Below are 22,824 nucleotides of genomic sequence, written 5' to 3' on the forward strand. Positions count from 1 at the left end.
ATTGTGAGAACAATGAGCAAAGAACATGAAAAGATCTTATTCTATTTCTGGGGGATCCATAGTTGTGTCAAATAGTTGAAGCGTCTTAAAGAAGGGAAGCCATCAAAAAGAAATGGAAAACTGGACTGTGACTTACTGTCCAAAGAGGCCACACTGGTCTCCAGGGAGCTTTTCTAGAAAACTTCCAGTAAGAATATTGTTGTTTCTACCCATGCCACAAAAAAAAAATCTAACAAATGGGCTAGGGCATATAATAATAATTCGCCCACCAGCAAGTAAGCAAATGTCATCACTCACCATTTGAGATGCTTCTTAAGACCTAAGTGTTGCAAAATGTAAAATTTAAGAAAAATTCAGAAAATTATGAGTCTGGACATATTGAAAAATAACTTATAGAAATAGAAATACCATTACCTCTGACCTAAAATAAATCAAATAAAAATTCAACCAATTAAAACACAGAAAGAAACTCTTTTCCTACTGGCCCAGTTTCTGTAAATGAGCAGTAGTTTGATTATACATGATTTTTTTACATATGTAAGTTTTTAGTCTAACTTTACTAAGGAAGCAAAAATTCTACTGTTAGAAATGAAAAATATTATATACCTTTAATTATTAGTAATATATATCATATTTATTCTATGTCAATTTCCATTGATGATATTGCAGAGACATGATAGCCACTGGCTGTGAAGACACGAATGTTCGTGTTTATTATGTAGCCACCAGCTCAGATCAACCATTGAAAGTATTTAGTGGGCATACAGCAAAAGTGTTTCATGTTAAATGGTCTCCTCTGAGAGAGGGAATTCTTTGCAGTGGTTCTGATGATGGGTATGTATTTTTGGATTTTAATTTTTTAGTCCTTAAAATCATAAGCTTATATTTGCCTAGAAATGTACATATTTATGGGATCAAATTATGTGTTGAAATATATATATATATATTTCATATATATAAATATAAATATACATATATATATTTCATATATATAAATATAAATATCCATATATATATTTCATATATATAAATATAAATATCCATATATATATATATATATTTTTTTTTTTTTTTTTCTTTAGACGGAGTCTCTGTCTGTCACCCAGGCTTGAATGTAGTGGTGTGATCTTGGCTTACTGCAACCTCCACCTCCCAGATTCAAGTGATTTTCCTGCCTCAGCCTCCCAAGTAGCTGGGATTATAGGCATGCACCACCATACCTGGTTAATTTTTGTATTGTTAGTAGAGACAGGTTTTTGCCATGTTGGCCAGGGTGGTCTCTAACTCCTGACTTCAGGTGATCTGCCCACCATGGCCTCCCAAAGCACTGGGATTATAGGCATAAGCTACCACACCTGACCTATATATGGAAATATTTGAAATTTGTAGTCAACAAGTACCTACTTGCATTTAACCCAAACTAAATTAAATTGTATCATGCTTATAATATCGTTATATACGTGATTTTTGTTTCCTTATTTATTTTGTATATTTCTAGCTTATTAACAAGAAAATTAACAAAAACAAAAATTTTTAAAGGATCTTTCAGGGAATAGCATAAATCTGAAGCAAATAAATATAACAACAGTTTGTTTTTAATACTATTCTTATGTTAATATGGAAAACAGCTTTACTGTGTTTTCATCAAGAATAGAGTAAAAGCTGATCATAAATTTTTGGATGAAGAAGAGATATCTTAGAAATAAGAATGTTTTAACATGTTTCTGGATCTGTGAGAGTTTCTGAAATTTGTCTTTTTCTATATTCAAACAAGATAGGTTTATATGCTATAGTTTAATTACTATTTAAGATGGAATAAATTTAGGCAAGACAAATCTTACTTTATGCAAGTAAAAGTCATAGTACATGCAACCACAGATTTAGTACTGAATGATTAAGCATTTTCATTGAATTTTGGCATAAATCCAAATTTAATGAGAAGTAATTATGAGATTTTTACAGGGTATGACTTGAAATAAGTCAGAATGGTAGGAAAATCCATTATACTACTGTACTCATGGCAGAACTCTCAGATGCTGTGCTTCAGCCTGGAAGGCCTCAGACCTTCCTTATTTGCAGTGGGTCATATAAAAGCCTTTCTTAGGTTTGACCAAAAAATATGCCTTGAGACTTCAAAGCCTAACTACCGAACATTTCATAAAAGGAAAGACACCTGTTCTAGTGGCCTCTACAATAACATTAAATTATTTGATACGAAGAAGAAATGAAACTTTTTTTTTGTTTTTTTGTTTTTTTGAGACAGTCTTGCTCTGTCACCAGGCTGGAGTGCAGTGGCGTGATCGCAGCTCACTGCAACCTCTGCCTCCTGGGTTCAAGCGATTCTCCTGTCTCAGCTTCCCAAGTAACTGGGACTACAGGCACGCGCCCCCAAGCCCAGCTAATTTTGTGCTTTTAGTAGAGACAGGGTTTCACCGTGTTGGCCAGGATGGTCTCTGTATCTTGACCGCGTGGTCCACTGACCTCAGCCTCTCAAAGTGCTGGGATTACAAGCGTGAGCCATCACTCCCGGCTAAAATGAAACTTTTTATATAAAGCAGAAAGGGATATGCCATAAGACATAAGAATATATAATTTATCTCCTATATAGTGCAAAATAGTAATACTTTTGAAGTACTACTATTTTGCTGTTAGTTTGGCATGTATCTGTGACTAAAAAAATACTGTGAATCATCTAAGCAAAATTAGCATTTGGAGGTCTTAAATTGTGAGTTCAAATTTTACTTTCAGTAACATTTGTACAATCAATAGATACAAGTAATTTCATGAATCCAGTTATATTTAAATTTTTAACTTGATCTGAGATTTATTCTACACTGACCGAGCAACTTATATCACTGACAAAAACAAGAAGGAATGATTTGCTGTATTGATTAAAGATAAATATGAAGTGACATTTCAAATAATACCCATTATCATACATGTTATGCTTTTATAATTTACAAATAATCTTAATATCTTAAATTATCATATCTGTATTATTAGTCATATTTTTTCCTCTTTGGTTATAGCTGTTTTTGATATTTCATTTTAAGAAAGCAATTTTATTCACATGAAAACTGTGAAATAATATATTTACTACTAGGAAGAAATGAAGAGTAAAAGTCAGGAAAGGAAATACGTTTAAATAAGCTAGCACTAGCCTAGTTAAATATTCATTTCCATCTACTATAAAGAAAAGTACGTGAGGGGATGAATTTGTTCATTTGTTTGATTTAATTATTCCGCATTGTAAGCATGTATCAAAATATCACAGTTTACTCATAAATACATACAATTATTATTTTTTCAATTAAGATGAAGAGAACGTTATATCTTGAGACATAAAATGTTTCTAGATATGCTAATAAATAATTATTGTGCTCTATTAAGTATATGTTAATACTCTAGATACATTATAACTTGAATGTTATCACATCCATAATATTCTGTTTCAGTACTGTTCGAATCTGGGATTATACTCAAGATGCTTGCATAAGTATTCTTAGTGGACACACTGCACCTGTGAGGGGATTAATGTGGAATACTGAGATTCCATATCTGCTAGTATCTGGCAGCTGGGACTATACTATAAAAGTATGGGACACGCGAGAAGGAACTTGTTTGGATACTGTGTACGATCACGGTGCAGATGTATATGGTAAAGTGTCTCTTATTCTTTCGTGTTTTTGTTATATTGACATACTAATGATGCTTATACTGTATTCTGAGGAATACAGTATTCTGAGGAATACAATAATACTGTATTCTGAGGAATACAGTATTTTTGAAGAAGTTATACGGTGTTTCATTTTACAATAACATTTTTCTCATTAGAAAATATACATGTTAATTATTATAATACCAGAATACACAGAAGAGAGAGTCAAGAAAAATTATCAGAAGATGACTATTGTTAGCACTGTGGTGTCTTTCTCCCTCCTATCTGCAGGTGTGTCTGTGTTTCTGTGTACACACAAACACACACAATACACACGTATTCCAATGGGCATATATACATGTATGGCTTAGGTTTTTTTCCCTTTCTTTAACATCACTCCAGAGGTAAGTTGTAGAACAGGAAATCAATAATAAGGTAGATACCACTTATTTAACCATTCCTCTATTCTTGGATGTTTAGTACAATATATATTTTTAATATAATCCCAAGTTTCTAAATATAATTGACGTGAGTATGGAAAATCAGATTACTTGCCATTTGCACATTATTTCACTCTTATTCTTGTTGGTATTTATTCTCATTCTTAAACCTTGATGGGAGTAAATGGGTGTATTAAGAAAGCAAAAATGATTTCTCAGAGAAAGTAACCTTAATCTAGATCAGAATCAGATCCATATGCTTGACCACAATGGCCTATTAGCCAAGGCAATGTGGAACTGAGTGTGGGAGAGAAACATATTTGTTGATATTTGCATTGAAAGGTTCCCAACTCTTCATCTTTTACTAGAACGTCATCTGCCCATCCATTAAGTCATAGATACTATGTATACTGTCTGTTTTGTAGCATACTTGTTGCTGCTTAACCACATAAAATATAATTTTAACATTTTCACCATGACCATTTGCTTTCTAATAATTTTTTTTTCTTTTTTCTCTTTCCTTCTCTCTCTCTCTCTCTCTCTCTCTCTCTCTTTCTTTTCTTTCTTTCTTTGTTTTTTTCTTTCTCTCTGACAGAGTCTCACTCTGGCTCTGTTGCTCAGGGTGGTGTACAGTGGTGCAAACACAGCTCACTTCAGCCTTTCCTCCCAGCTTAAGAGATCCTTCCATCTCAGCCTTCCAAGTAGCTGGGATTACAAGCACACACCAACATACCCAGCTAATTTCTTTATTTTTGCTAGAGATGGTATTTTGTCATGCTACCCAGGCTGATCTCAAATTCCTGTGCTCAACTGATCCACCTGCCTTGGACTCCCAAATTGCTAGGATTACAGGCATGAACCAACATGCCCAGCCTCTAATAGTTACTCAATTTTATATTCATATATATAGAATACATAAAATAATTTATTACATTCTTGTATTATTTTCAGCCAATATATTAACTAAATTCAGATAGAAGGTTGACTGCAAACCTTTCAGTTACTCAGAATATTTCTTCATAGCTTCAATTCTGTAGAAGTTTTATGAAGTGCATATAAATAAAGAATATTTTTCAATGTTCACTTTAATTAAGTTTTTTTTTTTTTTTTTTTTCATCAGGTTTAACCTGCCATCCCAGTCGGCCCTTCACTATGGCCTCTTGCTCCCGTGATTCTACAGTGAGACTCTGGTCATTAACACCGTTAATTACTCCTGTACAAATAAATATTCTGGCAGACAGATCTTGGGAAGAAATTATTGGGAACACTGGTATGGAACATATACATGTATTAGAGTTTGTTTGTAAATCATGTTTTCTGAGAAATCTTTTGTCACTGAGTTATGTCTGTTTTTCAGATTATGCTATAGAAGCAGGCACTCCTCCTCTACTGTGTGGTAAAGTGTCAAGAGATATTAGACAAGAAATAGAAAAACTAACTGGTAATTCTCGAATGAAAAAACTAAGATGGTTTTCAGAATGTTTATCCGTAAGTATTATGGGAATTAAATGTGAACATTTTCCCTTTAGCCAAAATGAATCATTACAACTATTGTCATTCACATATTTGCATGTTCCATTCCAATTCATTGGGTACGTCCTAACATAATCTGTACCCTGTAAGAAAGCAAATGTAAAACCAGAAACAATACATGACATAATGTATATTTTGTTAATTTTTAAATGTAGATATGCCTGCATTATAATATTTTTGAAGATGCAAAATACTATGAGGTTTTCAATTCACCATTACGTGTTTATTTTTTATCAACTTTTTAGCCTCCAGGTGGCAGTGACAATGTTTGGAACTTGGTTGCTGTGATCAAAGGACAGGATGATAGCTTACTTCCTCAGAACTACTGCAAAGGAATAATGCATTTGAAACATCTGATTAAATTTAAAACAGTGAGTAAAGTATGCAAATATGACATACCCAAGCAAATTTTTTTGCCTTTTCACTATTGTAATATAAAAATGATTTTACAAATATGTACGATTACATTAGCAGACAAATAAATGAATACTGAGGAGATAAATCTTTGATAGAACCGATCATAAAAGTGAATTACTTGAGAACAGATTAAGTCAATCATGGTTATCATAGGTTGAATCTCATGAAATTCTTTAAAGGTCACTTGGAACTCCTTGAAATGCTTTATCTTTCCCCTATTAGCAGATGATTGTGACATATGGACTGTTCTAATTTTAGTCTCAAAGGGCCTAATAGGCTATTCTGGGATATGTTAAATGAAAAATGATCATATTATAGCTCTTAATGAATTTCAGTAAAATCTAGTAGTTACCTCACCCCTGGAGCAATCTGTAGCACTCAGAGCAAAACCTATTCTAGGACCAGAAAGAAAAACTTGCTTATATATTTTCTGAAATACCTATAGTTAACTGTTAGAGCATGGAGACAGTTGTGCCAGATATGCAGATCTACTGCTCATAAAGAGCAGTTTTTTCCATCAAGAGGAAGTGCTTCTTTCATCACAAACTAAACACCTAATGACTGTAACTGCAAAATCTATTTGATAGGAGAGGAGCTGAATAAAGTAAGCCAGTAACTTTTTATTTTTACTGGCAGCCTCTCTGTATTGTTGCATATTTCTTTATCATTACCTTTTATCTGTTCTGTATAACTACAACACCTGGAGAGGGTTAAGGACAATGGGTTTCAGTCTCTCCCCTCCTGCATCCTGCCCCTATACACACTCCAAAATATTATGTTTATAAAGATATCACATTTTATAGAGAAACATATTTTTAAAATATTGACTTTCCACAGCTATATGCTTTTGAAATGTGTATTCATGTAATGTTATATGATCATCTGTTATGAACTCTTGTAAAACATGTTTTTAGGCCAGGTGTGGTGGCTCATGCTTGTAACCCAGCACTTTGGGAGGCTGATCCTGACCAACATGGTGACACCCCATCCCTACTAAAAATATAAAAATTAGGTGTGCGTGGTGGCGTGTGACTATAATCCCAGCTACTCAGGAGGCTGAGGCAGGAGAATCGCTTGAACTCGGGACGCGAAGGTTGCAGTGAGCCGAGATGGCGCCACTGCACTCCAGCCTGGCAACAGAGCAAGACTCTGTCTTAAAAAATAATAGTAACAATTTAAAAAATGTTTTAATAATGGATGCATAATAGTTTATAGAGTATATGTGATATTTTCATACAAGCATACAATGAGTATTGATCAAATCAGAGTAATTGGGGTATCCATCATCTCAAGGGTTTATCTTTTTGTGTGTGTTAGGAACATTTCAATTCCATTCTTTTAGTTATTTTGAAATATACAACAAATTATTACATACAAAACAAAATATGACAAAAGTTTTAAATTTCTGTTTTCTTTTTTAAACCAGTCTGAAGCTCAAGAACTAACAACAGTCAAGATGTCCAAATTTGGTGGTGGTATTGGTGTACCTACTAAAGAGGAAAGACTGAAGGAAGCTGCTGAAATCCACTTGAGATTAGGACAAATTCAGAGATACTGTGAACTTATGGTTGAACTTGGAGAGGTAATGTGCTATTAAAGTAATACTAATGAGTTTAACATAGTAGTCTAGATACTAAGAATATACTCAATTTTAAGTATTAAAAATATGAAGCTCAGCTCTTTGGAGACCAAGGTGGGTGGATCACTTGAGCCCAGGAGTTCAAGACTAGTCTGGGCAACATAGTAAAACCCTACCTCTACAAGAAACACACAAAATTAGACAGTCATGGTGATGGGCACTTGTAATCCCAGCTACTTGTGAGGCTGAGAGGATCACTTGAGCCCAGGAGGCAGAGGTTGCAGTGAACTATGATCATAGCACTGTACTCCAGCCTGGGCTACAGAGAGACCCTATCTCAAAAAAAAAAAAAAAGAAGCTTATTTTTTTTCCAGATCTAATTGATTCTCTGCCAATCTGATATTAAGTGTAGACTCTCGGAGAATAGTTATCTGAGTGTTCCATGTCAGCAGCATTAGCATCAGTGGGGACCCCTATGCGTCCTCACCCCAGACCTACAGAATCAGAGACTGTAAGGATGGAATCCAGCCATCTTGTGTTTTTATAAGCCCTCCATGTTATTCTCTTACATGCTGAAGTTTGAGACCTACTGCCCTAGGCTGGAATCTTAACTTCCTAAAATCAAACATACAAACAAACAACTATGTTGGCTAATTTGTTCACAGTAGAATCCCCTTGCTAATACTACTTATTATAACTAAATCCTGCACTGGCCAGAAGGGTTTCTGCTGAGTGTCATCTAATAAAGGATGGTCCTAAGATACATCCTGATTATTTAGTGGAGGACTAAATCAACAGAACTGATTTTTACAAAAAGGTTAGGATGAATTCATGCTTTTGCTACCCTTTGGTGGATGGGTAGTGACTACAGTGGAACACAGAGGAGAATTGGGCTTCTGTTTCTTGACCCTGGGTGTTGATTACATGGGCATATTCAGTTTGTATAAACGTATTGGACCTTTCCCTTTTCTTTATATGCATTTTAGTTCAATGAAAATCCTTCCTTTCCCTGCCTCACCAAAACAAAGGTAGAATGGACTTATTTCATGGCTTATCATCTTTTAAAATGTCTAAGTTAGTTCATTGTGTAGTGACAGAGTGACATTAAGAATGCTTGTAAATAATATAAAGTAAAACTAAACAATATGGTTACATTAAAATAAATCAAACTTAAATTTGGCTGTTTTACTTTCCATATACTTCAAGACAAACAATGAATTACTGCTTGACCCCAAATAATAAAATGTGCCATTTTAAAATGTTAATAAAAAGGCATTATAAATTTGAAAGTATTTAATTTAGGAGCAACATAAAAATTCTCCTTATTAAATAGTAAATATTTAAGTAAAAGTTACTTCATTAAGCAGCATTTCTGCAGAGATCTATCAAAAGTCAAGGAGAAAGGAATTAGTAAATTTTGGTAGAACAGTGCAATTCTTTAGCTTTCCGAGTTTTATATTTGATTAAATATAAATTAAACTGTCTTTAAGTCAAATCCTATTTCAATCAGGTGTCTGTTTGTGAAGCTTAATAATTTTATTGTTGTGCAGGTTCATCAATATACTTAATAATCCATAAAACTGTGCAAGTTGTTAGCAATAGGAATGTCCTTAGGGTCATTCGTAATCACTTCCTTAGGAATTTTTTTAATTTTGTTTAAGCTTAATACTGTGGGGTTAGGTAAACATTTAATTTTTTTGCTTATTAAACATGTTTCTATTGAAGGAGGTTGGTGAATTCAAAGTTAATTTAATCTACATTCCAACTTCTTCCATTAGAGACAGATTTCCCCTGAAACTATATTGTAAGATACCTTTTAGGTAACATGATTTTAAATATGTAGTATTAAAAATTGCCTGTTTAAAATCTAACATTATTTTCTAGTTAATTACCAATTTTCTAGTGATAATTACAGTAGAACCCTAATGCTTTGAAGAGCCTTAATTAAAATGAGATTTTGATTCATGTAGTGATATTTCAGAAAATTCTCTTCTCAGTTCCACTCTAGACTGGAATTCAGTGAAATCTATATTTTCATATAACAGTCACAATTCACAATCAGCCTTTATTAAACAATGAGCTTCTTCAATAGAGGTCTAATTTTTAAATATGATGACAAGTATTATATTATCAGTTATGAAATGACAATAAATAAAATTTATTAAAATGAATAGGAAAGGAACAAAATCAAAATAGGTGGTATATTTGTTCAATATAAGCAGCAGTGAAATAAAAATGTTAGTATTATTTTGAATACTGTAGAGCAAATTACTCTGGAGTTGTATTAGAAGATGAGTCATCGTATTTTTCAAAGCACATATTTTAGTTTCTATTCCTTTTCTCCTCTTCCGTTCTCTCCCTCCCTCAGTCTCTCCTTCCATCTATCTCTTTCTTTCTCTCTAGGTTTAGGACTGGATTTTCCCTAAATAATAGAATTTTACGTATTTTATTTTAAAATATTTTAATATGTAGAGACTTCAAAAATTTGTGGAAAATGGAATTAATAGATAACAATAAAAATAAATATTATTTTTCTCAACTTTAAGCTCCATCAAGTTTGAGACACTTTTTTTTTTTCCTGCCCACAAAAAAACTTTATTTTGTATATGAAAACTATAGACGCAGGCTTATTTGTGAGTACACTGAATCCTCTCCTCAAAGGGCAAAAATACTTCAATTTGACCACTCAGGGATGTAAAAGAAAATATCATATTACTAAACATTCATGATTTTTAAAAACATAACCTACCTACCTACCTACCTTCCTTCCTTCCTCCATCCCTCCCTCCCTTCTCACGCTTTCGTTTGAGACACTTTTGTAAGTGATAACACCAGCCATTTAGTCCTTCCCCAAAGAACTGAGGGTCCTTGGAGTTTAACCATGTTAATACGGTCTTCTTTACCTTTTTTTTTTTTTTGAGATGAGGTCTCACTCTGTTGTCCAGGCTGGAGCTCAGTGGTGTGATTACGACTTACTGCGCCCTCGAACCCCTGGGCTCAAGCAATCCTCTCCCCTCAGCCTGTCAAGTAGCTAGAACTACAATTGTGCACCACAATGCCTGGCTAATTTTAAGAAAAAAAATTTGGTAGAGATTAGGGTCTTACTGTGTTGTCCAGGATGGTCTCAAAATCCTAGCCTCAAGAAATCCTTCCCCCTCATCCTCCCAAAGCAATGGCTTTACAGGCATCAGCCACCGTGCCCAGCCTCTTTTATATTATCAAGAGAGGTAAAATTAGTGCTGTTTAAAGATTTTTTTAAGATTACAGAACAAAAAGAAGTCAGAAGTTACCAAATCAGGACTCGAGAACTCTAAAAATGCTGTATGATAACTATGAATCAATTTTTTAAGTGTCTTTAAGAATTGCACATTGCAAGCATAATAAATATGCTTCTGTTCTTTTCACCTTCTATTCTAGTGGGACAAAGCCCTGTCAATCGCACCGGGGGTCTCTGTGAAATACTGGAAGAAGTTAATGCAGCGGTAAGGCAGAGAGAGTCCGTGTTAAAATAGATGTTTTAAAATCATATTAAAATAGAAGTAGTATATAAACCTGGCAGTAGCTCTTGAGATTTCATATTCTTACGCTGTCTTAAATAATAACTGAATTTTATATCTACTGATATAATAAAGAGTTACAAGTAATTTTGGTGTTCTTGGATTTGACTTGACCTCTGATGAAGATAGCAGAAGGCAAATTTTCCCATGTCCATGGAGAGAAGGACAGATGAGCAAACATACTCACTGATTAGTAAATTGCTATTGAAACGTAAGGGGTAAGATTTTCTGAAGGTTAGCATAGGTTCGTTACTATGAATTATCTCAAAAAAATTCTGTGCAGGCCCTAATTCCTGCCATTTCTTCCCCATGGACACAAGGGAGACACTGACGAAAAAGAAGGATCTGACTACTGAGGAAACTTAACCAAACACCCTTGTTTTAGAATGCAGTAAGCCAACAAGATTTTTTCCAAGTGCATTAGTTTCCTGGGGTTGCTGTAAAAGGAAACTACCATAAAATGGTGGCCTAAAACAATAGAAGTGTATTATCTCACAGCCCTGAAGGCCAGAAGTCTAAATCGAAGTTTTTGTCAAAGTTGGTTTCTACTGAAGGCTCTGAGGAAGAATTAGTTCCAGGCTTCTCTCTGGGTGTCTAGTTGCCTGCAGTCCTTGGCGTCTTGTGGCTTTTAGATGCGCCACTCCAGTCTCTCCCTTATCTTCACATGGCATTATTCCCTGTGCATGTCTGTGCCCAATTTCGTCTTCTTATAAGTCATGAGTCATATTGGATTGTATAGCCCCGTATTATTTTAATCACGTCTGCCAAAACCCTATTTCCATATATGGTTACATGCACAGATATCATTGGTTATAACTTCAACATATTTTGAGGAACACATTTCGACCTACGACATATGATTATTCTCTGTTCTATTTTATTCTAATCTGTTCTATGCTACTCATCCATTTAACAGATGTTTATTTAATGCCTACTATACGCCAATCACTGTGCTAAGCTTATATAGTACTACATATTATTACGTAATTACCTTTCTTCTGGCATTAAAAACAGAAATTTGGAGTTTTCTTTTATGGAACATGGTTTAGTGGCAAAAAATCAACTGCTGCTTACAGACACAAGAAAAAAAGCAATCAAAAGCTAAACATAAAATTCAGAAGGATTAACGCATTTGCCATGGGGAAGTAGACTGTTCCCTAGCACCTGCTCTCCCAAAAGTAAGTTAAGCAACAGGCTGATTCTAGCCCTCAGACTTCAGGCTCCCTCTCCTGAGCTTTAAGAATCCCCAAAGCTCTAAGTCCCTGTTCCCTCACAGCACAAATTGTGAATGCTGTTGCCCTCACTGAATCCTTAATAAAGTCAAGTTAGCAGAGGCTATTTATTTCACAAAATATTATTTCAGTCTCAGCAAAAACTTAATGGAATTCCATGTAAGACCAAGGTGGAGTCACTTAACATTATAGAATAAATGTAAACATTTTGTATTATACATGATTATTGACATCCTTTACTAGCATCTAGTCATTAATATGCTACTACATTGCTTTCTATATTAGGTATCTATGAGCTTAAAATGTGCTGTATCCTCAGATAAATTGGAGCAAAGGAAACCTGAGCAAGCTTGGTACATATGAACTGAGCTATAAAGAATACATAGGAGATAACCAAGTGAAGAGGCTAGAGGATGCATCCCAGGCTGAGGGAGCAGAGTACAGGAACTCTGTGAAAGGAGGCTGCTGCAGCTGAAGTGCGGGAGCCAGGGGGATGTGATGCCAAGGGAGAGTGAAAAGGTAGGCACAAGCTAGACATTTTAGGGCCTCGTAAACATAGTAAGCTTTTAAAATTTTTCGTTATCCTAAGAGGAACAGAAGGCATTAAAGGGTTTTAGTTTTAAATAGGGTAGAAAAGGATGTGACCAGCTTTTCATTTAGAAAGTCTGCCCAAGCAGACTGAGCACGGCTCATGCCTGTAATCCCAGCACTTGGGAGGCTGAGACAGGCAGCTTACCTGAGGTCAGGAGTTCGAGACCAGCCTGACCAACATGGAGAAATCCTGTCTCCACTAAAAATACAGAATTAGCCAGGCGTGGTGGCACATGCCTGTAGTCCCAGCTAGTCGGGAGGCTGAGGCAGCAGAATCGCTTGAACCAGAAGGCGGAGGTCGCGGTGAGCCGAGATTGTGCCATTGCACTCTAGCCTGGTCAATAAGAGTGAAACTTTGCCTCAAAAAAAAAAAAAAAAAAAGGGAAAAAAAAAAAAAGAGAAAGTCTGCACAAGCTGAAATATCAAGAACAGATTAGAGAAGGTCAATAGCAGATATGAGGAGACCAGTTAGAAGGCCATTAGAATAGCTGAGTCAGGAGACAGCAGTAGCGTGGATGCCATCTGCAGTGACGGGGGAGAATGAGGAAAGTAGATAAATTTGATATATCTAGGAGTTAAAATTAACTGGATTTGGTAATAGAGATGAGGAAGGTGTCACAAATAATTTTTAGGTTTTAGGTTTGAAAAACTGGATAGAACGGTTGCTAATCACTGGGATTTAAAAACAACCAACCAAAACAACAACAGCAAAAACATTAGGAGAGGATTTAAATCAAATGGCACATAAGATCATTAGTTCTCTTTGGACATGTTGAGCTTGAAGCTTCTTGTGATTTTTGTGGCATTTTTCAATAGGCAGTCTTGATTTTGTAGCCCAAAGAAGAAATCTGGACAACATGGAGGTTATTGTTGATCTTAGTAAGAGCTGTTTTGGTAGAAAGAAGGAGACTGAAGTAAGATTAGAATAGATTTTGTGGGGAAGGAAAAGGAGGAGGCAGATGGGAATATACAAAACTCTTCCAATTCTATTTCATTTGTCTTTGAAAGCCAACGCCTGATTTTCTCTGCCCCTTAACCCATGTCACCAGAAAATGGTCTCTCCACAACTCCTGCATTTATATTTTATAGATCCAGTCATTCATCCAGATTGTCAGTTTCTAAATCATAGTTTCAAATGCCAGGGGAAGTAGATTATTATTCCTAACCAGCTTGTTTCTAAACAGCTATAACAAGAAAATCAAAGTCACACAGTAAAAACGTAGCTGTTGAGGAGTACTTTGATGACTCTGTGAAATTGGAGACTGTTAACAGTTAGCTAGCAAATATCATGAAAAATAGTTTCTATTTTCAGCATGAAAAATATCTACTACCCCTACCCAAAGATTAAAAATGGAACTCTGGTTTAATACAAATGCTAGCATAAATTTAATATTCCAGGTTATTTTAAAACAAAACTGAGGTTAAACATTGAGGGTAGAATTAGCTAGGGGTTAGTCATTGAGAAAATGCCTGAGACTTAGATGGGAAGACACACACACACACACACTCACACACACACACACACACACACACACACACACACAGTGATAGGTGCAAAGAGACAGAGACAGATATATGGAAATAGACACATGTACACTCTTCACAATCTCCAAAATTACCATCCCCTTTCTCCCTTCACATGTCTGGAACAATATTTTTCTTTAATCTTCATCACTTAGGGCACGTATGGAAACTTAATATGTTTCTATATTATCCTTCTTAGCGATTTTTAAGCTACTTCACTTTCAAGGCTCTCTATTCATTTTATGCTTCCTGAAACAATTAAAATTATCTGTCTTTAACAATATAAATACCCACATAGTTGCTTAATCCACCTGATATTCTATCTCATATAGCTTGTTTAAAACATATTTTTGAATAAATTAATTGCCCATTTTAATTGATAAACTACATTGATTTTAAGACCTAAAATGTTCAGGCATATTTTATATCATGGTCTAAGGGCAAACAAGTACCTATATTATTTATTATTTTTTATTTCACAAAACTTTTATCTGTCTTCCACATGTAATCTGATTATAAAATGTCTTTTTTAAAAGTGATATGCCAAAGGGCTTTATGAATTCAGCTACAAATTTTAGCCATACTTTCAGAAAATCTCAATTCACCTAAAAACCTTCAAAATAGTATGTTATTTTAAAAACTGTCTTTATTTTATTAGGAGAGCTGACCAATTAATCCAGGAAGATAAGGATGATGTGATTCCATACTGCATAGCCACTGGTGATGTGAAAAAACTAGTCCATTTTTTCATGTCAAGAGGTCAGCTTAAAGAAGCTCTGCTTGTTGCACAGGTACAAGCACATAATTACCCCAGCCGCATACACAGATGGGTGGGCATGCAGAAGGGAGAAGATTGTGTTGACTGGCTCACCCACACAGAATTGACAAAGTCATAAAGGGCGTGGCTACTGCCCTCCTCGCTGGCCTTCTATCTCATCATTTTAGATCACACTATTTTTTTTTCTGGTCACAGTGAACTTATTTTATTTTATTTTATTATTTATTTATTTATTTTGAGATGGAATCTCACTCTGTCACCCAGGCTGGAGTGCAATGGCATGATCAACCCATCACAACCTCCACCTTCCCAGTTCAAGCGATTCTCCTGCCTCAGCCTCCTGAGTAGCTGAGATGACAGGCACCCACCAACACGCCCAGCTAATATTTGTGTTTTTAGTGGAGACGGGGTTTCTCCATGTTGGCCAGGCTGGTCTCAAACTCCTGGCCTCAGGTGATCCTCCTGCCTCAGCCTCCCAAAGCGCTGGGATTACAGGCATGAGACACCACACTCAGCTGAACTTACTTTAGATCTTTAAACACACGAGCACCTCTGAACTCTACTTTTCACGTGCTGCTGAATGTTATATACCATCTATTTGAAAAACATTTTTTTAGTAATAATTTACTGGAAGCTTTTTTGCTACACACAATTAACATCTCATTTCTCAAATGCTAAGATTATCTCCAAATGATAGTATAAATTTCAAACATTATTTAAGAATACTTTGCTCAAAATAGTATTCTGAAATTTGTCAGCTATCAATAATTAGCTAAAGAATAATATTTAATTAAATTCTAGGCTGCTTGTGAAGGAAATATGCAAACCTTACATGTTTCTACACCTAACGGAGCTTCATATTTTGATGATACCTACAAGGAAGACTTCAATGAGTGAGTGATGTATTTGCTTTGGGTCCGTATAGTTGTCTTCCCTTGAGAAATTTTTGAAGCCTCTATAATTCATCCTTCTTTGTGTACTCAGGACTTTACTGCCTCAACCACAGTTCTCACCGTGATCCAGTTCCATTACAGCATCTACTCCTAAATGAATTGGAAAATTTCAGGCATGGAGACAGTTTATACACATTTTATATAGCTTTCAGAAAAGCAAAATGCATCTCACTAGACAGATTGCAGGTAAAGCACTACACACTTAAAAACTGCTGTAGAGGACCAATGATGAAAATAAGATGGGCCGGGCACAGTGGCTCACACCTGTAATCCCAGCACTTTGGGAAGGCGAGGCCTGAGCTCAGGAATTGCCTGCGCTCAGGGGTTCAAGACCAGCCTGGGCAACACAGTGAAACCCCATCTCTACTAAAAATAGAAAAAAATAGCTGAGCATGGCAGTGTGCGTCTGTAGTTCCAGCTACTCGGAAGGCTGAGGCAGGAGAATTGCTTGAACCCGGGAGATGGAGGTTGCAGTGAGCCAAGATCGCGCCACTGCACTCCAGCCTGGATGACAGTCAGACTCTGTCTCCAAAAAAAAAAAGAAAGAAAGAAAATAAGATTGACTGCTTATTCGTGTTTTAATCTAAAGTCAGTGTATATAAGTTCACAGTCATGTAGTTTATAATCCTGTCACCCCACTATTGGTGTCTAAAATAGCATTTGGTCCTCTTTTAAAGAAGAAATCCCAACACCTATTTTAAAAAAGAAATGGAAATTAGAATTTTTCAGCCTTTTAACCTTTTTTTAATCCAGTAGTCTGCCTTCCCCTATCCTTTCTATTTGCTCCTATTATTACCCTAGAAAATAGGATATTTAAACTTTTAAGACACTCATCGAGTAGAAGAGGATCATGAAATGTTAAGCAAATAATGTGCTAGGAATAATGTATTCTTGCCTGGATCTTTACTGCCATTCTCTGCCATTTCTAAGCTCGACATTTTAAAAAGCTAACATATGCTGGCTGTATTTTGGATCCCACCTAAATTTTGAAAAATTTCAGTTCAACCTGTAATTCTTCTAAGCTTAACTTCCTCTGTAGCTGAGTCATAAATTGTCCAATTCATGATGGTAGGCTTTTAAAATCAGGCTTCTCTTCTGACAATTGTGGGTATTGAGGGAGAGAGAGGCTTATCAGAGCATGTACTTGGAAAGACCAGTTTCCTGATTTTTTTTTTTTTTTTTTTCAAAAACAAGTCTTTAAATCAAGCATGTCAAATTCAATTTTATTTGGTCTTTTTAACATCCCTTTTAAAAAGTATGAGTTCACTTTTACAACGGAATATGTGTGTTTATATAGATTACATACATTTTTTTCTTTCTAGACTCCTGCACACAGTCAGTAAAGAACTGGCAGAATGGTATTTTCAAGACGGCCGAGCAGCACTAGCTGCATGTTGCCATCTTGCCATAGATAATATTGAGGTACGACACTTAACATTGGTTTATGTGAATGAAAAGTTGTTTAGATAATATCATGGTGTTTCAGAGGAAAAGATACAGTAACTTTCTGTGTGAGATCTGGTTTTGCATTCCTTCCAAGCCTGAGTAATTAAAAAAGCAATTGCATTCCTAATTAGCACACATAAACTGTGAGCTCTTATTTTAAGCACACATGAACTATGAGCTTTTGTTTTCTTTTATTTCTACCACAAGATACATATTTGTAACAACCTTGCTTTAAACATTTTGTCATATATGACAAGCACCCTTATAGTAAAGGGAAGAATCACTAGACTTGGACCCAAAATATCTGAGTCGTGTTTCTCTCACATACTGGCTTTGTGCACATCATTTAACCCTCAGAATCTCAAATGTCTTCAAATCTAAAATGAAAACATGAACATCTGACTTAAGATGTTTCACATGTAGTTGTTAGGATTATAAGAAAAAATACAAATGAAAGCACTTATGTTTCAGTATATTATTCACAAGTTATATTTTTAAGGTACTTTTTGCTTGACTTACTAATTTAATAAGGAAAATGTTAAGCAAAGATATAGATTCTATTTTGCATTTATCCTTAGACATATTGGCTTTAGGAAATGATAGATAACTGCATAATCTTGAAGAAGCTCTTAAAATTTTACATTTTTTTCTGATATGGAGATTGGAGGACATATTGAGAATATTGTAGAGTGTTATTAATTAATGACAGAAATAGAACCAAGGGTTCTAAATTCTTCAATTCTGCCCTGATAAAATTTTCTGTATGTCTCATTAATAACTTTTCTACCTAAAAGTTGCAATTACTCTTACATAGCTACTTTATAGGAATATTATAGTCAATATTTTATAAGAATAATTAATTTATAGGTTAATACTGCTTTATCTGCTTTATGAGCTTGGAGGGGAATGATGATCCTACCCAGCATCTATGCAACTGAAGAAATTATTTTCTTATTGAGCAAGCTTGCTATGGCATACCTGATTCGTGGAAATGAACTGGAGTTGGCAGTCTGTGTGGGCACAGTACTAGGAGAATCTGCAGCACCAGCAACCCACTATGCCCTAGAATTACTGGCAAGAAAGTGCATGATGATTTCAGTATGGTAAGAATTTTGAAATTCAAAAAATAATTTTATAGTGATAGAATACATTTTTAAAAGATTATAAATTCCATTTGATAAGGTATGCATTGAGGAGCATACACACTGGGGTCTGTAGGGGAGATCTAAGGGAGGGACAGCAGGGGATGGGGAGTTGGTGAGGGATAACATGGAGAGAAATGACAGATATAGGTGATGGGGAGGAAGGCAGCAAACCACATTGCCATCTATGTACCTATGCAACAGTCTTGCGTGTTCTTCACATGTACCCCAAAACCTAAAATGCAATTTAAAAAAAATATATATATACACACACATACACATGTAAACATAAAGAAAATCAAATCAGATTCTTAAAAAATTTTGACAGGAAGAAAGTATTTGCCAGTTAATAAACCCTAGACTATGAAGTTAAAAAAAAAAAAAAAAGATATGCATTGGGAGAATATACGATCACCTTGTTTATAAAGGATAAGATTAGGGAAGGAAATGATGATATAACAATATTGTAGTGATGAGAAATACCATGGCTGTATAATGAAATCTGCCACGATCCATTCTGAAGTAGCCCAGTTGTAATTCCATAATGTTTTGAGCACCTAGAATATCATGAGACAACAAATGTGCTCTTCATAAGATGATCAGAACACATATTCCTACATCTTAAAATTCTGCATATCTATACTTTTTTTCTTGTCAGATATTGTGTCCTATTTTAAATTTGGACAATAAAGTCATTTTTCTAATGTAAAGCAGTAACAAAAATGGTTTTGCTGGACAATTGAAGCAGGACATCTCCCCAGACTCTGGCAATATCCAAAGAAATAGACCCTGTGAATTAATTGGAGTAGTCCAGAAATCCAGGGCAAAGCAATTCCGTATCTGCAGAGTCCTGGCCTTAAGTCAGATATCCATTATTATGGAGGTTCTATTAGGAAAGAAGTGATCCTGCATCTCAGTAGATGTTTATTGAATAAAGATTATTTTAGATTTTTATCTTTTTTTCTCTCAAATACTTAGGACCTCAAGAATTCTCTAACTTCATTTGTTTATCAGGACTATGACTTTTCCCCATTACAAATCGCATGCACGCACACACCCCATGCTTACGATGGAGCTATACAGATGACTGTAACTATTGAACACTATAATTGGTAATGATAATAATGAATGCTAACACTCTATACTGCTTACTCTGTGCCAAGCACTATTTTAAGTACTTCATATGTAAAAATTCACTAGGTTCTGTGTGGTAGCTTTTAATTTTCCTCAGGTCTCAGTAAGTAGCATAGCCAAGATTCAAAGCTACATAAATCCACTCTGAAGTTTGCATTCTTAGCTATCAGACTACTCAGGATGAGCATCCCTAATCCAAAAATCCAAAATCCAAAATGCTCCAAAATCCAAAACTTTTCAGGTGTTGACATGACACTACAAGTGGAAAATTCCTTGCATAAGTACACAAAAAAGTACTTAATGCACAAATTATTAAAAATATTGTATAAGATCACCTTCAGTCTGTTTGTATAAGGTATATATGAAACATAGCCTTAGGTCCCATCCCTTAGATATTTTGTTATGTATATGCAAATATTCTAAAATTCAAAAAAGTCTGAAATCTGAAACACCTTTGATCCCAAGCATTTCAGATGAGGGATACCCAACCTGTACCACTTCTTTATTTGGAGCTAACTCCGAAGAAGAGCAACCTTGCATTCTTCTTTTTTGTCTGAATCTGAAGGTCTTATAGTGAATCAGGAACTTCAGAGTTGTTTTAATTTTTACCTATATCTTACAGTAATGTATGTGTTCCCTTCCCCCACTAAAATGTAGTGGTACCCTACCATCAGTTGTAGACTTCAGTGTATTTAATGGTGAGTCTCCTCTGAGACTATCTAGTTATCCATCCCTCTGTCAAGAACTAAAATAGTCAGTTACATCGAGACTTGCCTTCATCTCTAAGCATGAAGTCTAATTCAAATTATTTGTTCAGGAAGGTGGCTGACTTTATGCTAAAATTTATCATCAAATGAAAGAGGACTTGTTTTTAAAAAGTGAAGGTGAAAAGCACAGTAGCTCACGCCTGTAATCCCAGCACTTTGGGAGGCCAAGGTGAGTGGATCACCTGAGGTCAGGAGTTCGAGACCAGCCTGGCGAACATGGTGAAACCCCATCTCTACTAAAAATACAAAAAAAAAAAAAATAGCCAGGCATGGCAGTGGGCACCTGTAATCCCAGCTACTCGGGAGGCTGAGGCAGGAGAATCACTTGAACTTGAAAGGTGGAGGTTGCAGTGAGCCGAGATCACACCACTGCAATCCAGCCTCGGCAACAAGAATGAAGCTTTGTCTGAAGAAGAAGAAAAAAAAAAAAAAAGACAGCAAAAGAAAAATACAGTATACAGTTGACCCTTGAATAATATGAGGGTTAGGCATGCCAACCCCCTAAGCAGTCCAAAATCCATCTTTTTTTTTTTTTTTTTTGTATGTGAAAGCCTAAAGGGTAGAAAGAGAGAGAGAGAGAAATACTTTTTTGGGGGTGGGGGGAAAGAGTCTCACTCCATCATCTGGGCTGGAGTGGTACAGTAGCACAATCAGAGCTCACTGCAGCGTCAACCTCCAGAGCTCAAGCAATCCTCCCACCTCAGCTTCACAAGTAGCTGGGACTGCAGGCATGTGTCAGCATACCCGGCTAATTTATTTTGTACTTTTAGTAGGGATGGGGTTTTGCCATGTTGCCCAGGATGGTCTCAAACTCCTGGGCTCAAGCGATCTGCCTGCCTTGGCCTCCCAAAGTGCTGGGATTACAGGCCTGAGCCACCATACCTGGCCAAGAAGGAGACTTTTGGCCAATATCACTTGTGCTTAGTGCTGGCTATTTCTTTTCTTTTTTTTTTTTTTTTTTTTTTAAAAAAAAAAAAAAAAAAAAAAAGAAAGGCAGAAAGAAAGAAAAAGAATTAAGGAGAGGAAGAAAGAGGAAGAGGAATAGGGAGAGAGAACAGGAGTGTTGCTTTATTGCCTGGGCTAGAATGCAGTCTAAAAATGGGTACGCCAATAATTGTGCTTAATAACGGAGATATGAAAAAAATGAGGGAACAAAATAACAAGCAAGCAGCCAACCAATCCATCTGTTACTTCCAACTCCCTCAAAACTTAACTACTAATAGCCTACTGTTGACTGGAAACCTTACTGATAACATTAATATCCAATTAAAACCTATTTTGTATCCTGTATGTATTACTATATTCTTACAATAAAGTAAATTGGAGAATAGAAAATGCTTTTAAGAAAATTGTAAGGAAGAGAAATCGGTTTACTATTCATTAAATGGAAGTGGGTCATAATAAAGGTTTTCATCCTCATTGTCTTCATACTGAGTTCAAACCCATTTTGTAACATCATATATTACATAATATAATTAAACATTTTTCAATTCACTATGTCTTACTTTTAAGAAAAAACAAACTTCTTGTAACTCCCATACCCCAAGAGTTCTTTTTTAATATATCCATAGATATGTGTACCAGAATCCAGGAAGCAGCTTAAATATGGTGCTGATTAGCTTTATTTTCAGGAGAAATCTGTAATCCTCATGGCTATTGTAGAGTTGCACAGATTTTAAAAAGATAGCTACATCATTTATAAAGAATGTGCATAATTTTTAAACTATAAGCATTTCATGTTTTTTACATTTACTGGTAAAAGTCTGTTTCTTCTTGATGTTGATCATATAATCATGGTATTCATATTTAATATTTTCTTTTAGCTTTCCATCTGTTGGATACAGGTATTATCTGTTATTATCTACTTTTATTTAAAAACATATTCATTTAAAAATTTATACATGCCTTTATTTTATTACTTGAATACTATCTCTATATTAAGAAATATTTATTAACAATTTTCACATCGTTTTATGGCCAATTCATATACTACATACCATATATGGTATGCCAATTCATGTATTATAATTTCATATGTTATAATTTATAGCACATGAAACCTGACCACAAAGT

General features: G+C 35.2%; 1 protein-coding gene across 8 annotated transcripts in view; it reads left to right on the forward strand.

Moving 5' to 3' along the window:
- WDR17 (WD repeat domain 17) overlaps window positions 1–22,824 on the forward strand; it is a 120,062-nt gene that overhangs the window by 83,117 nt on the left and 14,121 nt on the right. For 4 of the 8 annotated variants that reach the window (XM_032298695.1, XM_032298693.1, XM_032298692.1 and 1 more), the window contains 12 exons: window positions 670–834; window positions 3,456–3,658; window positions 5,219–5,368; window positions 5,456–5,586; window positions 5,877–6,002; window positions 7,475–7,630; window positions 11,045–11,109; window positions 15,190–15,322; window positions 16,111–16,202; window positions 17,585–17,684; window positions 18,672–18,811; window positions 22,575–22,595. In XM_032298695.1, coding sequence (XP_032154586.1) covers window positions 670–834; window positions 3,456–3,658; window positions 5,219–5,368; window positions 5,456–5,586; window positions 5,877–6,002; window positions 7,475–7,630; window positions 11,045–11,109; window positions 15,190–15,322; window positions 16,111–16,202; window positions 17,585–17,684; window positions 18,672–18,811; window positions 22,575–22,595 — 1,482 coding nt within the window. The remainder of the gene's footprint in view (window positions 1–669; window positions 835–3,455; window positions 3,659–5,218; window positions 5,369–5,455; window positions 5,587–5,876; window positions 6,003–7,474; window positions 7,631–11,044; window positions 11,110–15,189; window positions 15,323–16,110; window positions 16,203–17,584; window positions 17,685–18,671; window positions 18,812–22,574; window positions 22,596–22,824) is intronic. The other 4 variants (XM_032298696.1, XM_032298694.1, XM_032298698.1 and 1 more) reach the window with 3 other exon arrangements.

Source organism: Sapajus apella, unplaced genomic scaffold (assembly GCF_009761245.1).
Source record: "Sapajus apella isolate SASKATOON/1434 unplaced genomic scaffold, GSC_monkey_1.0 scaffold39, whole genome shotgun sequence".
Classification (NCBI taxonomy): domain Eukaryota; kingdom Metazoa; phylum Chordata; class Mammalia; order Primates; family Cebidae; genus Sapajus; species Sapajus apella.